The sequence below is a fragment of the Pollicipes pollicipes genome, unplaced genomic scaffold (genome assembly GCF_011947565.3).
Source record: "Pollicipes pollicipes isolate AB1234 unplaced genomic scaffold, Ppol_2.1 Scaffold_4002;HRSCAF=4701_pilon_pilon_pilon, whole genome shotgun sequence".
In the NCBI taxonomy this organism is placed as follows: Eukaryota; Metazoa; Arthropoda; class Thecostraca; order Pollicipedomorpha; family Pollicipedidae; genus Pollicipes; species Pollicipes pollicipes.
This window is the reverse complement of record NW_023596420.1, coordinates 13,361,939-13,376,883: the sequence shown is the minus strand read 5'-3', so window position 1 is coordinate 13,376,883 and position 14,945 is coordinate 13,361,939. Positions and strand designations below refer to the sequence as shown.

The following is a 14,945-nucleotide window of genomic DNA, read 5'->3' as shown; positions in this document are numbered from 1 at the left end:
CTGGACTGCACATCGACCTCACCAAAATCGTCAATCGACGCATATCCGACACGGCAAAATGTACAGATGAGCAGCCAGAAAAGCCTGAACCTGACAAGTCCGTGACGTGGAACAAGTCCAACGCGCGGACCGTACCTTGAGCCCGCATCACAATACGAAGCACATCACCCTCGTACGCGGGTTTGTAAGCTACACCAGACGACTGCCACGCGCATCCGGTCTCGAGAGAGCCCAGACACGTGCCAGGTCACGCCCGCTGCCAGAGCGCGGCCCTCCATCCTCATCTAGCGGTGACATCAACACCGTGCACGCGCCGCATGTGCGCCTTCAGATTGCCCTTCTCCGTGAAGACGTAATGGCAGATGGGACAGGTGGTCTCCCCTCGGTGCAGGGGCAGGTGATTCCTGTACGACGAGTAGGCATTGAACCGACGGTCGCACTTCGGGCACTGCTTGCCCGGGAACCAGCCACCAACGCCTGCGAAACAGTGAAACAGGCATTACGAATGTAAGAATAGCGCTCCAGGGAATGTGGTATAACATAATATAAGGTATGATAACTGAAAATTTTTGCGGCAAAAACTGCGTGTTAGTGTCGAATGACGTCAAATGACAGACGCCATGAAAAATTTGCCGCTTGTCTGCCGTGTTTCGCCGTCACGCCACCAATTAAAGCGCTGTCATAACGAAAGCACCTCCGGCTGGAGGGAACACTTACAATCCACTACTGGGTCGTGTTAACGCCTCAGAAACTTGGCAAAATTGTTACTTTTGTCGATGTTGCCTAGTTGGGGTTTCGGGCGCGCCGGCTGCAGTGGTCAGTTGTATTACGTCATTAGGAGAAACCTCACACTGAAAAGACCGATAACGTATGATAACGACAAAAGGCTGGAACATCTGTACTGTACATTCTGTACATCCAATATAACGCAGTAATGAATTTTCGGTCAAATAAACTCATTAGCTTTAACGCTAAGAACATGAATCCATACCAGATTCGGACTCGATGAGACAACATGCTGCACGGATCAATTTCAACAGACGGGTCGTGCCACATTTCTTTCTTCGAATCTATCCTCCGTTACGAAATGTCACTGCCTTTCACGCAACATTTCTGGGCTTGGGATGAGCGGAAGATTGTGAGATCAGTCCGAGATCGCTGTGCATGAACGCATGAAACAGACTGTAAACTTAAAACACCACTTGCGGCTCCCTGATATATCACTTTGACGTGACCTTGGACAGCACAGGTCTGGAGAACTGTTCTAAAGTACTATTATGATGTCTGCTGTGCTACCAGAAGTCAAGCTGTGATATCAATGTACGACTCCATCCAGGATGACGTGAACTTTGATCAAGCCCATTAATCAAGACTCCTAAACAAGACTCCTCTCTCTCTCCCAACTCCCAAAGAAGCACGCGTGAGCATGCAACAGGTGCGGGAGGTAAACGTTCTCAACTGTTTCAGTCATGACGTCATTTCAACCAGAAGGCGCAAAATGTTGCTGTGTGAGACCGGCTCTCGAATATCACACACTGCACGCTAGACGTGATGGTGCGATGATGTTTATCACGCGCCGCACGCTAGACGAGATGGGTGCGGTGATGAATATCACGCGCTGCACGCTAGAGGTGGTGGTGCGGTGATGTATGTCATACGCTGCACGCTAGACGTGATGGTGCGGTGATGTATATCACACGCTGCACGCTAGACGTGATGGTGCGGTGTTGTATATCACACGCTGCACGCTAGACGTGGTGGGTGTGGTGCTGTGGTGAAAGCTTCACAGGCGTACGGGGTCATTCACTGTGCCCAACAACCACTCATAGTCTGCCGGCTTCCAAACTTATCGAATTCCAAACGCGCAAGTTGGTTCCTTATTTATTGACGCAAGTGTCAAAGCTCAAACCCTGTATAACAACGGTCACACAATGGTAAGCGCAGAACTTTTACCACCGCACTGTCTGTTGGCATACGCCTTACATTACACACTGCGCAAGTGAGATAGGCGCCACACATTGCACTGGATCTATGCATCGCTGGCTATAGAGAGTGATGCACATACTTTAAATGATGCTTTAGATGACTCTTTTCGCTGAAGACTCGCTTGCAGATGGGACAGGTGGTTTCCCCGCGATGTAGGGCCCTGTGGTTTCTGTACGACGATGGGGCAAAGAAAGCCTTGTAGCAGATGCCACATTTCTTGCCGGGATACCAGCCACGGCCTGGAAGATCACAACATGCTCAAGGTGGTAGGTAATGCTGCCGACGTAGTACTTAGAACGACGGCCAAAGCCAAAGTCGTTGGAGCATGTGCGCTGACCACCCTCGTTAGCGACTAGCTCTAACGTTGCGTAGCAAGGATTTTATTTATATGAACCAAAACGAAAATTCACGCTAACCATGTACCCCAGCAGTTTCAACAGCCATTTCAAACCCGCGGTCACAGACGCACCCGGCATAAGCCGGAGGAATTGAGGTGCCACTCAAAGCCTATCATCCAACTGCTATGTCAGGTCAAACTATCGTAACAATATTCATAACTTGTGTGCAGGAGGAAACGATTAAGTTGCCAACGATATTTTCGAAGGCAGAGTACAATGCAGCTGTGCCCGTAGTGTAAGCATTGATGTGAACAATTCTTGGGAGTCGATTCTGATAGAATCACATATTGTGCTGACAGCGATAATTTTGCCGCCAATGGCATTGGCTTGACAGGATTCAATCTGCCCAAATGTTGCCAAATTCTGTTTTCCTACCATGAGGTAAAGTTGTAAAACACATTTTTCGGTCCCAATAGCAGAAAACAACAGAGACATTGCCGTTTTCCAATGTTTTGTACGCTTGTCACAAAATGTTGCCGCCGGGACGCTGCCATATTTTTGGGCACCACCATACGTGCTGCCATATGACGGTACCATGACCCTCCCATTGAGGGTTCCTGTGTCAGAGATAAAGGTTTGAAGAAGCCTTACCGCGGAAAGGGCGACGACCGGTGCAAGCAAGTTTTGCATGAATCAAAAGAAGGTAGCGCGACTTTGTATGTACTACATCATAGTAATAGTGTTATTGGCCAGGTGGGTGGGAACACCACACACGGCACCCGAAAGCAACAGCATTACAAAGTCGACATATAAGGCAAAGTGGAGCTATATCCACGACTCGGTGAGCGGGCATGGACTGCGTTGTGCTCATGTGCTCATTGGATGGAACGGGGATTCAAACGACATTTGCCTCCTTTCGCCAGCATACCGTAACACGGGCCCACGCCATGACCACCGCCAGCCTCACACTACCGATTCGATGCCGGCAATGATTACCTCAAACTTGGACTGATTTTAGCTCTTTTGCGCTTATTTAAGCCTTTTTAAGCTGAGTTGACTTGACTTCAGTATAAGAGCTCATTTGGGCTGATTTGAGCTCTTTTTAGGTCTGTCTCACATCCCAAATAAGGGCAAATAAGCATAAAAACGTGAATCTAACATCCCGCCATCAGCTTCATAGGCAGCTCTAAGCAGGCAATTGGCAAAATCAACGCAGACCCACTTTTTTGAGGAGTAAGCCCTTGAAGCGAGGATCAAGACATAGTCTATGGTATTACTGCCCTGCGGGCGGTGCATTTTTCATATTTACTCTTACACCGAGAGAAGCAGTTTTAAGTTACCATGACATTACTGTTCACCAAGTGGTGTGATTTTCATATTTACTCTCACTTCCAGAGTAACATTTTAAATTAATGATGGCATTACTGCCCACCAGATAGTGGACTTTTCACATTTACTCTCACTTCGAGAGTTGCAGTTCTAACTCATAATAGCATTACTGCTCACCAGGCGGTGAACTCTTTATATTTACTCGCATTCCGAGAGTAACAGTTTTCATTTATTTTCCATCCAGAGAAAAGACAAATAGACCGGCGACATAACTATAACTTAAACAGGTACCCTCAGGTAACTTAAACAGGTACCCTTAAACAGGTAAACAGGCATAACTTCAAACAGGTACCCTCCGGAAGGTCATGCATGCGAACAGGACCAACTGAAAGGCACCAAAAAAGAATGTGTGCATTTCACAAGCGTTTCGCGACTTTTTTGCTCAGAGCAGTGAAACTAAACTTCAGAGAACACGCAGCTTCTTTTTTTAAATAACTGAACGACAAGCGAGGAACAGCACCGAATTTTTGCCGCTGGACTACGTATTGATCTGCGCAGCACCAAACACACCGAGAAGAACGGAGGCATCCATATAGCGCCTAGGATGGAGAAGAACGGAGGCATCGCCATCGCCGCGAACCCCTAGTTTGTGCCGTGCGACGCTCGTCCAGGGACGTGATGCACTGCCTTCATGTGGATCTTCATACTGCCCTTTTCACTGAAGACTCGCTGGCAGATAGGACAGGTGGTTTCCCCGCGATGCAGAGCCCTGTGGTTTCTGTACGAAGATGGCGCAAAGAAGGCCTGGTGGCAGATATCACACTTCTTGCCGGGATACCAGCTACGTCCTGGAAGAACGTAAAATGCTGACAATGCACTGGATGAGCGTTGGCGCCGTAGCATTTGGTTGAACAGCCAAAACCTATCCCTTGCTCGCTTGTGGGTCACTTGGTTTCTCTCGTACGAGACCTGGCTTCTTGGCATTTGAAACTCCATTTCTTGTTTGCTTGTTGTTTTACTTTATGCAGATCAAGAAAAGCACCCGTCCTAAAGCGCCCTTGAACTGTCTTCGGCGCGAATCTCTTTAAAAACTAGCAGTCGCCTATCCAATGTACACGTTTTTAAGGTCACACGACGCACGTCGTCACGCCCCTTTTATGGTGTCAGATACTTCATTAGTCATATTAGCGCTCCGGGGTCGTGACGCAACCGCGATTCGAGCTCCGGTCCCTCAAGAAAGAATCCAAGGTGATAACAGCTTGGTCATTATGGCCCCTACCTCCAATCCCCCCCCCCCCCACGCCTATGCCCTGTTTGGAGGGCCGTCCAACATATCACGGCATCTACAAGTGAGCTTATCTGGCATCAGAAGAAATGATGCCTTAAATAGCATGGCTCAAACAGTTTGATTTGCTTCGCTCCATCCAATAACATAAGTGTACTGTCACATTTTCCCAGCCTATGCGGATATATATATATATATATATATATATATATATATATATATATATTCAGGATATATTTTTTCAACTGAATGACGTATGAGCTATATGCACACCCGCTGCAATGCGAACGCATCCCCACCAGTCGGAAAACGTACACTCGTTTTCAGAACAACGCATATATGAAAAGTGATGATACCTTAGCCCAATGAAGATCTAGTAGGTATACTGTTACGCATCGCCTTAAAGCCTTTGGAAAAACATGACGGCGGTGATGTACATGTACACTTACTTCGCGTGCGAATTTCCCTTTGATGTTTGCGTGCCATTTGGCGCAACGAGCTCGTTTTTAAGGCACCGTAGGGCAACCGACGACACAAAATGCAAAGCTCTCAGCGTCCTGGGTATGCGCTCGGAAAACATTGTGAAAAGACAACAACATACTCGCATACATGTATATTGAGTGATGGGCGGCCCAGTGTTTGAATCCTCTTACAACATGACCAATCAAAGAACGCTTTCGGGGGCGAACGGGGGGGGGGGGGGCATGTAGCCAACTTCGAGGCGGAGTTCCTCAAACTTATACAGAGCTACGCAAAATGTTGACATGACAACGTGAACGTTGTCTGTGGCCAAAGTTCCACAGATTTGTCAAGAATTCTAGGAAGTTTTTTTGCCGTCAAGTGGGTTGCGAGAAACACTATGCGCATGGATAAGACAGCAGCAATAGCCTTATTCCTCATGGAAAACCAGGGAGAAAACCAGGGATGGGTTCAATAATATTTTGGCGACACACCTTTATCGAAACAAACCGCAGAAGTGAATTTAAAATTGCTTGCAGATGATCCTACTCGATTTTTCAGGTTTTGAATAGCGGGCTACGGTTTTTACAGGTCACCAACATTTACAGAGGATTACGCAAGGAGCAGTTGCCAGCCATTACGATATCGTGCATATCTAAAGGGGAATTAGAATACGCAAGAAATACGTGTGCATGCAAAGCAATTCAAGTAAATTCAAGTATCACACCCGTATCTCCAGTCTCCTGTTTTTTTTTTACGGGAATATGACTATTACTACCGCCTTATCCAAGCTTTTTGTTGTTCGTCATTTGGCTGCGTAGCCGGTATCCGAAGATCCGGTATCCGGAAGCCGAAGAGCCATATTTTAAGCCATGGATCATTCAGCGGTAGTCCGCACAAAATCATCGCTGTTGCGCTCGATGTGTTACCTAGGCGAGACCCAGCGCCCAGGGCACAAATGGAACGAACGAACGAACGAACGCGAACGCGAACGACAGATCAACCAATCACAAAGCATGCAGGCGCACGTAGCAGCTCTTCCAAATAACCAGAAAACGTCTAATCAGCTGGTTGCGTAGCTGGTCCAGGGCAGCGATGCACTGTCTTCATGTGCATCTTCATGTTGCCCTTTTGGCTGAACACTCGCTTGCAGATGGGACAGGTGGTTTCCCCGCGATGCAGAGCCCTGTGGTTTCTGTATGACGATGGGGCAAAGAAAGCCTGGTGGCAGATGTCACATTTCTTGCCAGGATACCAAGGACCTCCTGAAAGATCACAACACGCTGACAATGGAGGTAGTGCTGCTGCCGTACTCGGCCAGATGACCGAGGGCTAATCGTTATAGGCGATTTTGCATTTTCAGTTACTTCATTCGGTGAGACTGGGGTTTGGAACAACGAAAACCTTTGCGTTGGGCAGCGTGATTCCATTCTGTCTAAAAGCAGTTGAAGGCTGTAAAAACTCAAGTAGCTTTACCCGCCCCCCCCCCCCTTATGCACAGTTTCACAGCATGAAATCGATGAAACACCGTAACGTTTTCTTGCTTTCTTCGCTTGTACCACGCTTCCTTATCAGGTTAATAAGACGTGACCACAGCGAAACATCTTTATTTTTCATAATTAGAAAACGGTCGATTTGGAAACTTCCTCTCTGTAAAATGCACTAGTTTTCTTAACTACTTCAATTAGTCTGTCCCAATGGCTCAGTTAGTTAGAGCGCCTGCCTTCCGATCCATCCAACCGTGGCGGGTTGGGTTAGGGTCGCTTTATGCGCTCGCTATTTGCCCGTGACAGGTGTGGGCTGGGACCGGTGGCAGTCAACGTGCCAAAGGTCAGTTGACGTCAGAGGGCAGGGCAGACCATGCCGAGCAGCGTGGAACGTCAAACTTTCGCCACCGAGCCCTGCCGCTGACCTGAAATTGCGCTACCGGATCGTGGGGATCAAGGGTCGAACAAGCACCGCTTAGCGCGAGCTCAGACCTCAGAAATCCATCCATTAAACATGCTCGACTTAAATCTTAAAACGTACAGCCTAGCATACCCCATCTTAGTTTCTCCTTCAAAAATGGATGATTTTTGGGACGCCCTATCCACATAAATGTCATGCGTACCCGAAATGCTTCACGCAAAAGCCTGACATCCTTTACTTCGGTAAACAGCTGGAAAGAACACGGCGAGCCTTTCCAGCAAACTGCAGCATCTGATGCGTTCCTTACAAGCATATGAGGTAGTACTGCATAGCACCAGTGTAAAATATGATGACTACATCAAAGAAGTTTGGCCTACCTATAGCTCTGGCTAACAGGGATTTTGTGGCACATTTTGGACAAATACCTAGTTATTTCGTATTTTTACCAGCAGCGCCTTTTCAAATTGAAATAACTTCGTGTAGATGTGGCCTTAACATTTACTTAATTAGGGATAATACATATAGTGGCGGATTTATTTTGGCGTTGTTCTGTCCCATGGGGTTACGGCGGAGACAAACATAAAACTGACAATATTTCGGGTGCTCGGGAATTCGGAGGATCGTAGAGCACTTCTGATGAACAGCACTTCCAGCCCATCCCATAAAACCAAGATGAGGGAGCTTGACGATAGGCACAACACCGCTAAGGTTATTGAACTTCCATTTTCTGCGCCACAGTAAGACGCAATTTTCTTTTGTGAATGGTACACAAGCAGCATAGAGAAGTTCCACCAATCCACCAAATTCCACCCAAAGACTAATCTCAAGATGGGTCGACAATCAGAGTTATGACAATGAAAGAGCTGAAAGATCCATCGTGAATGCCTCCCGCAACCGCGTGGTAGTACGATTTGGGGAACTGGTCATCAAATTCGCTGGATGGTTTCACATTCCTTAACTTGGCACTGACCGAAGGGGATAATCCCTCCTCTGCAGGGTATTCGCTATAAATCGAAAACGTTTACCGATTTTTGACAACGGTGAATAGGCAAAGACAAGCTGACAAAGTGACTAAACAAAAACAAAGATGTTTGAGGGGAATTTGAGCCACATAGTCATTGTTCATTTGCATCGTCCTCGTGTTCTTTGAATGTTCCACATTGAAATATTGATATGTCACGCAACAAAAATGTTGTTAAAAAGCACGCTAAAAACGTTCGGACTTGGAACACAAAATTATGAAAGGATACGACCACATGTCCTCCACATGATAATAAAGAACACCTTTACCTAGTTTGAAGCATTTATCCGTGCCAGTAACTGAGTTGTGGCTCGAATGCATCGCAGCGCATATCACCCATGCCCAGGTGGGCCCGGTGGGTCCCGACCGGCGGCAATGGGTGGGTCCGGTGGGTCCAGACCGGCGGCAATGGGTGGGCCAGATGGGTCCAGACCGGCGGCAGCAAACGGCGGGGCTCAGGTCTGCAGCGGACGACAGAGGCCGCTCTAGTTTGTCTCTTGTGGTCTCTTGAGGCCGCTCTAGTTTGTCTCTTGTGCTCTCAGACCGCACGTCACGACGCTATCTATTGCCTTTTGAATTTTTAATTCCGCCCGGCCGTTCCTGAGATCAGCAGGGCGCAAGTCTGCCTCTCCCCCTCCCCCCCCCCCCCCCCCCGCTGGTCAATGGTGTGCCGCTGAGTAGCTCTGGTCATTGCCGGGTTAAGAAATATTGTTGTCAATATTAGAGTAACGTTATTGCGGATATCGCATGACCCGCACGTCAAGCCCACGCCCTTATCTGGAAACACATTCAGCAACTGCAATCGACTCATCAGTTTGTATTTTCGAGTTAAAACTGGACGCGTCCGCAGGCAACGACACTATGTCTCCACGTAGCGCACTGGGTAGTGACGTCACACGCGCCGAGCAATCGCTTCACAAGACGTGGTGCATCACACTGGCGCGAGCAATCAGGGGCGGCCTCACACGGATTACTCCGGCGACCAGCCGCAACAGGGGCGGCATCACGCGGATTACTCCAGCGACCGACCGCAACAGGGACGGCCTCACACGGATCACTCCAGCGACGGACCGCAACAGGGGCGGCCTCACACGGATTACTCCAGCGATCGACCGCAACAGGGGCGGCCTCACACGGATTACTCCAGCAACAGCAACAGCGTCGTTGAGCGGGGTCGGTTCGCTACCGAGGCGCCCCCATCGACGCTCACTTGCCACTGAGGTCAACACCATGTACGCGCCGAATGTGTCCCTTGAGGGAGCCCTTCTCCGTGAAGACGTAATGGCAGATGGGACAAGTGGTCTCCCCTCGGTGCAGGGGCAGGTGATTCCTGTACGACGAGTAGGCATTGAACCGGCGGTCGCACTTCGGGCACTGCTTGCCCGGGAACCAGCCACCAACGCCTGCGAAACAATCAAAGAAAAGGGAGATGAGATGTTTCACGTCATCGTTGGACATGCAAAACAACACCAAAAAAATGCATGGATGGGTTCGAAACAAGGGCACAATTTTTGTTCAAACTACCCCTGGCATGAATCTATGCCGAGGCACTGAACCAATCAGGTGAGACAGGCACCTGCTGGACAGGAGCCCTGCTGTCCACTGCTTGGTGGGAATAATGGATTGAACAACATTCCGCGACATCTAAGGTATAAATTATATCAATTTTACAAAACCTTTAGACCTTAACAACTTTAGAGCGAATCCTGGACGTGTACTTATGGAATGCACAGATCGAGCTGGACATCAGGACCTGTCATTAAACTTCTTTCACCATTTCATTTTAGGCTGCTTGCTTTCTGAAGCACCATCCTTAACCTGGTCTCGATGTGGGTATGTCGTTAGTGGCGACCGCGTAACAGGGGTTCGAAGTATTGTTAAAAATAAGTCAAAAGTTTCACTGCCGCCTCAGAATCCACCTGTCCGATAGGAAAATATACCAGCTGCTCGGGCCACAAAATCCCCAAGATCCCTCAGATATAGCTAAAATGCTCACAAGCCTTCACGACCAGAAATCTTGGAGAGCATCTAGCACACGACCAATGGAAGTTAGCGCTCAACCTGTCAACAAAGGCAGCAGTGTGCTCTGAGCGTCAATATCATGCCAAAATGACAGCAAAGGCCTATGGTCAAAGTGAGGTCAGTCAGTTCACCAAATATAATGTCATTAACACACCTCCCAATTCATATGACATACAACAGTCTTTGATTTGAAATTGTAAGCTATGCCGATTTACGCAGCAGGTAGGCGGCAAAAACCCTTTTGGCTTGCTGCTCACCAGCTGACTGCATAGCCTATGATGGTGGTCTAGTGTACCCTATCGAATAAGATCCGCCCCAAAGGGCATGCAATCAATCTAAGGATGAGATAAAAGCAAGGAAAATATAGAAATATCTGAAAGAGATGAAACTAAATTGCAAATCGCTGAAAGTGAAGGCAAAATAGACGTAACGGCCGTATTGGTGACGTCCCAATACCGGGAACTCACCTAACGTCAAAGCATGTATCATCTGGGAATCGCCTGACACTCGCAGATAGCCCGTCAGACCTGCCTGAAGAGGGTAAGGAAGCTGGGACCCCACACCTGACACCCGCAGATAGCCCGTCAGACCTGCCTGAAGAGGGGAAGGAAGCTGGGACCCCACACCTGACACTCGCAGATAGCCCGCCAGACCTGCCTGAAGAGGGGAAGGAAGCTGGGACCCCACACCTGACACTCGCAGATAGCCCGTCAGACCTGCCTGAAGCGGTTCGGAAGGAAGCTGAGACCCCAACCCCTCCCCAGCAGCCATCGGCAGTCACATGTTAATTATGACATTTTTAGGAAGCCTTTACGTAAGAAGCCTTCACTATGCTTTATACGAGTTGATGGCCAATGGAATACACGTTCTAGCACCTCATCAATTTGCCAACAATCGAAACAGGCACTAGACCACTCAAACTGCATCCATCATCTCAAAATTCGAAGGCCAATGCCCCATGGAAGGTCTAACACCAAAGTAAAGTACAATAATTTCAAAACAAAAATGTGGTAAAGTATCAGTGAAAACGCTTGTATAATTGTGTCTGAATTCATGTAATGAGCCATTAAACCTTCGCATGCTCGTATCGAAGCACGTGTTTTCTTCCATTTCGATAGATTTGCTCCTGTAAATATCGCTGACTCCGACGTGTCAAACCGCTACTGATGACGTAAAACTGCCACTGATGACAAATTGCTCCCATTCGGATCATCGGACCATCATTCCGGTGCGCATCATCACTTGTGTTGCACGAAATAAAAAGCAGTATGAAGACTTTGGCAGGTTTCTCGAACTTGACCCGTGATCAAGTTCATTCTTATCGCAAACCACTGAAAAATTGCAAAATAAAATTTACACCATGTACTCCAAATATTTGCATGCTGTGATTGCGATCATCGGATCAATACAATAACCGCACAAAGAGCCCGGCAGAACAATCGAACTCGATACGCCATGGAGTGTAACTGTTCATCCCCACCGTATACTATTCAAATAGGTCGTAACTTTGATTTCATATCCTGACGACAAAGGCGACAGCCACAAGGCCAGTTTGTTTATGTATTTACAGTAGTCCATGGAAACAGTTACAGTCCTTCAAACGTGCGCAAAAACCCTAACACATACCCAATCGCACACGCCTTTTTGTCACCTTGAGTAAGCAGACACAACACAGTCAAGTTCACGAATGGTGGCAGCGGTGGTACCTTCCGCCATCACTTGCCACCGACATCCATGCCATGCACGCGGCGAATGTGAGCCTTGAGGTTGCCCTTCTCCGTGAAGACGTAATTGCAGATGGGGCATGCAGTCTCGCCGCGGTGAAAGGCCTTGTGGTTGCGGTACGTGGAGGCTGCCGTGAACACGCGGCCGCATATGTCGCACTTGATGCTTGGTCGCCAAGGCGAACCTGCACGCAGAGACGTCAGGTAATAACTGCACGTGAGGTTTGGACACTGGGTTTCCAAGTGCAGGGTTCGTACAAGTGCACCCATCGCCATGTTTCTTGGTTTCAGACTGATAGTCTTTCCACGTTGCTGCGCTTTAGTCCCCTTTCTGCAACCAAAGCTGCAGCCATTCAGCTATTGCGGACGGGGTAACTGTGTATAATGTCGCCCTTTACGGAGTAACGTGAATAGCACCGCCCTTAAACAGCCAAGCAAGATCTGCTATTAACGATACAAGCGTTCGAGCCAAGTTGAAGCCGGCCTACCATGAACTTAGAATCGTCTCGCACGTCAACTGCTGCATGCTATCTGCCCTGTCTTGCTCACCAGTTCTGCACCTCCCGTTCGCTATGCAGGCAGAGATGAGTTTATGTCTGCACAACGCCCCGGCACCGTAGTCTCCTTGGCGCGGGTGCCAGGGATGGTGGGCCGAGGCTTTCAGAGCAAGGCCGTCCCGCAGTGGACAAAATGCGTCAGTGAGCCCTACGCTTGTGCGAACCAGTCCAAGCGTTTCCAAAAGATTAAGACACGGTTTAACGCTGTTCTTCCGTGCATCAATGCTCCGTCGCCAAACAAACACTTAGCTCCGGGTAGGGGTGCAGCTAAGGGAGGGGCAGGGGGACCTAACCCTTCCCTTCCTTAGGCCCGTTTTGTTTTCTTTTTATGTTAAGATGGCTTCCTACGGAGCGTTATGCGTACTCCCGAGCCCCGTGCCCCTCCCTTATACAAATTCAGGCCAATCCCTTGGTTCCGGGTGCCATATCGTTTGTGGTAAATGCGTAACACTCGAGGAGCTTACCAAGATTCCTTGCGTTGTTTTTTTTACCTTGGTCCATTCAATGCGCGGTGCAAAAATTTCGTGCACCCGAGTTTGCAATATTTCACACCTTTTAGCATCGGACGGCCTATTCTTCATGGGTCACGGCTGACACCCATTATGCCGAGGAGATGTTGATCGCATTCTGTGTACAACCGCCCAACAATCACATTTTGTCGTAGAATATGCGTGCTAAAGTGCGTTTCAGTAATTGTTCCCATATTTGTATTGTGCGACATGATTGGCAGAATTCGTCCAAATGGCTTACGTGGTCTAAGCTTCAGCTGCGTCAAATATTTAGTCGATCATTTAGAGCACCTTGAACATGGTCGTACGGTTTTTCGTCACAGCTGACGCATTTTGGTCCACCACCACCAAACGTTGAGGTCTATGCCGTCGTTTGTTTCGCAGTCATGCCGTGCTTGGTTCACAATATCTCGGGCAGGGTCAACGCACATTGAGCCGTGCGACATGCCATCTCAGCCCGTGAGCTGAATGTTGCACTGGCTCACGACGTCGCGACTGTAACTGAGCCACGTAAGCGCTCACGCAGTTCGCAGAGGCCCCGGGTGGGTGGTGCACCGCCTACACGTTCACCTTGACAAAATAGTCAACCCTAAACATTAGCTGTTTCTCTTTTTTACTGGCCTTTTTGTAAAACATCTCGTGAATGGCGAACAATCGCCGAACTATGCTCACGTCCGTCGCTGCGCGAAGTACCCCCCCCCCCCCCCCCCCCCCCCCCCCACGCACGTGTACGCAGCCATCTCCCTGCCGCCCTGGGACAGGCATCAATCACGCTGCGGCGCGCTTCCGGTCGTGATCCGGTCCCCTGAGCCGTACTGGATCAGTCGTGCCGAGTCAGCTGCCGCACCGGATCAGCCGTACCGAGTTAACTGCCGCACCGGATCAGTCGTACTGAGTCAGCCGTACCGAGGCACCTGCCGTACCGGATGCCACACCGCCAGAGTCGGTGCGCTGGACGCGTGACGTCATTTATGCGGGCCCGGCGTGACGTGTGAATGATAATCCGCCCTCGGCTGTGGAATGGCTGTCATCGCCGACGAAAAGAATTGACGGGAAACCGGCAGCGTCCGGGCTCCAGGCGCCAGACCGCGTCCTGCGAGCGGCAGGTAAGGCCTTGCAATTTGACGGCACAAATGGAATATTCTTAAAAGCGGGTCCAACAGCCATTATGCCACATACAATTACTCACAATCCACCGCATGATTGTCAGGGATTCCGGAAAATCCGAAAGTAAGTTGGGGAATTTTGAGAACCTATGAGCCCTATAAAGCATTCGGATGATTTTGTAACTCAGAGCCCTTATCGAGACATGTCATAATTTAAATGTGGCGATAGCGACCAAAAAAAAAACACACTGTAATATAAACATAACTTTTCGCTTTGAATGTGCTTTACTGAGCCGAGATGACTACATTGTAATAAGTACACAAATTATACCGCAATATGGCCTTATCAAGGCCTGCAGCACTCCAATTCTTGAGCCTCTACAAGTCACACGAGAGCAGTAATCAGATGAAGGTCAACAATCTGCCCGCTAAGTTGTCGTTCCGTGACCAGTTGGCTGTGACGTCATGAGCAGTATGATGCCACCGGGTACACTTTCCGTGCAAGAAGTTGGTGCCTTCAGGACTTTTCTGTAAGTTATTATCATGCCCACATCCGCGTGCGTTGTTCAGTCATATTGCCCCCGTTTGTGACGGCTATTTAAAGCATCTGGCGACGCTGATTTTTTTAGCTAAACGCATGCAACCCTGCAGTAGATCCCACTGAATCACCTGGCGTCTTTTTACCAGCAGTTGTCTATTCC

At 48.9% G+C, this 14,945-nt stretch overlaps 1 protein-coding gene across 1 annotated transcript; it reads right to left on the bottom strand.

The window, feature by feature from the left end:
* Positions 1–280: 280 nt before the first annotated feature.
* LOC119094119 (oocyte zinc finger protein XlCOF26) lies at positions 281–14,107 on the bottom strand. The gene is made up of 3 exons (XM_037217195.1): positions 14,062–14,107; positions 12,072–12,257; positions 281–477 (listed from the first exon to the last, which is right to left on the bottom strand). Exons 1-3 carry the CDS (start codon positions 14,105–14,107, stop codon positions 281–283), a joined length of 429 nt encoding a protein of 142 aa, XP_037073090.1.
* Positions 14,108–14,945: the final 838 nt, after the last annotated feature.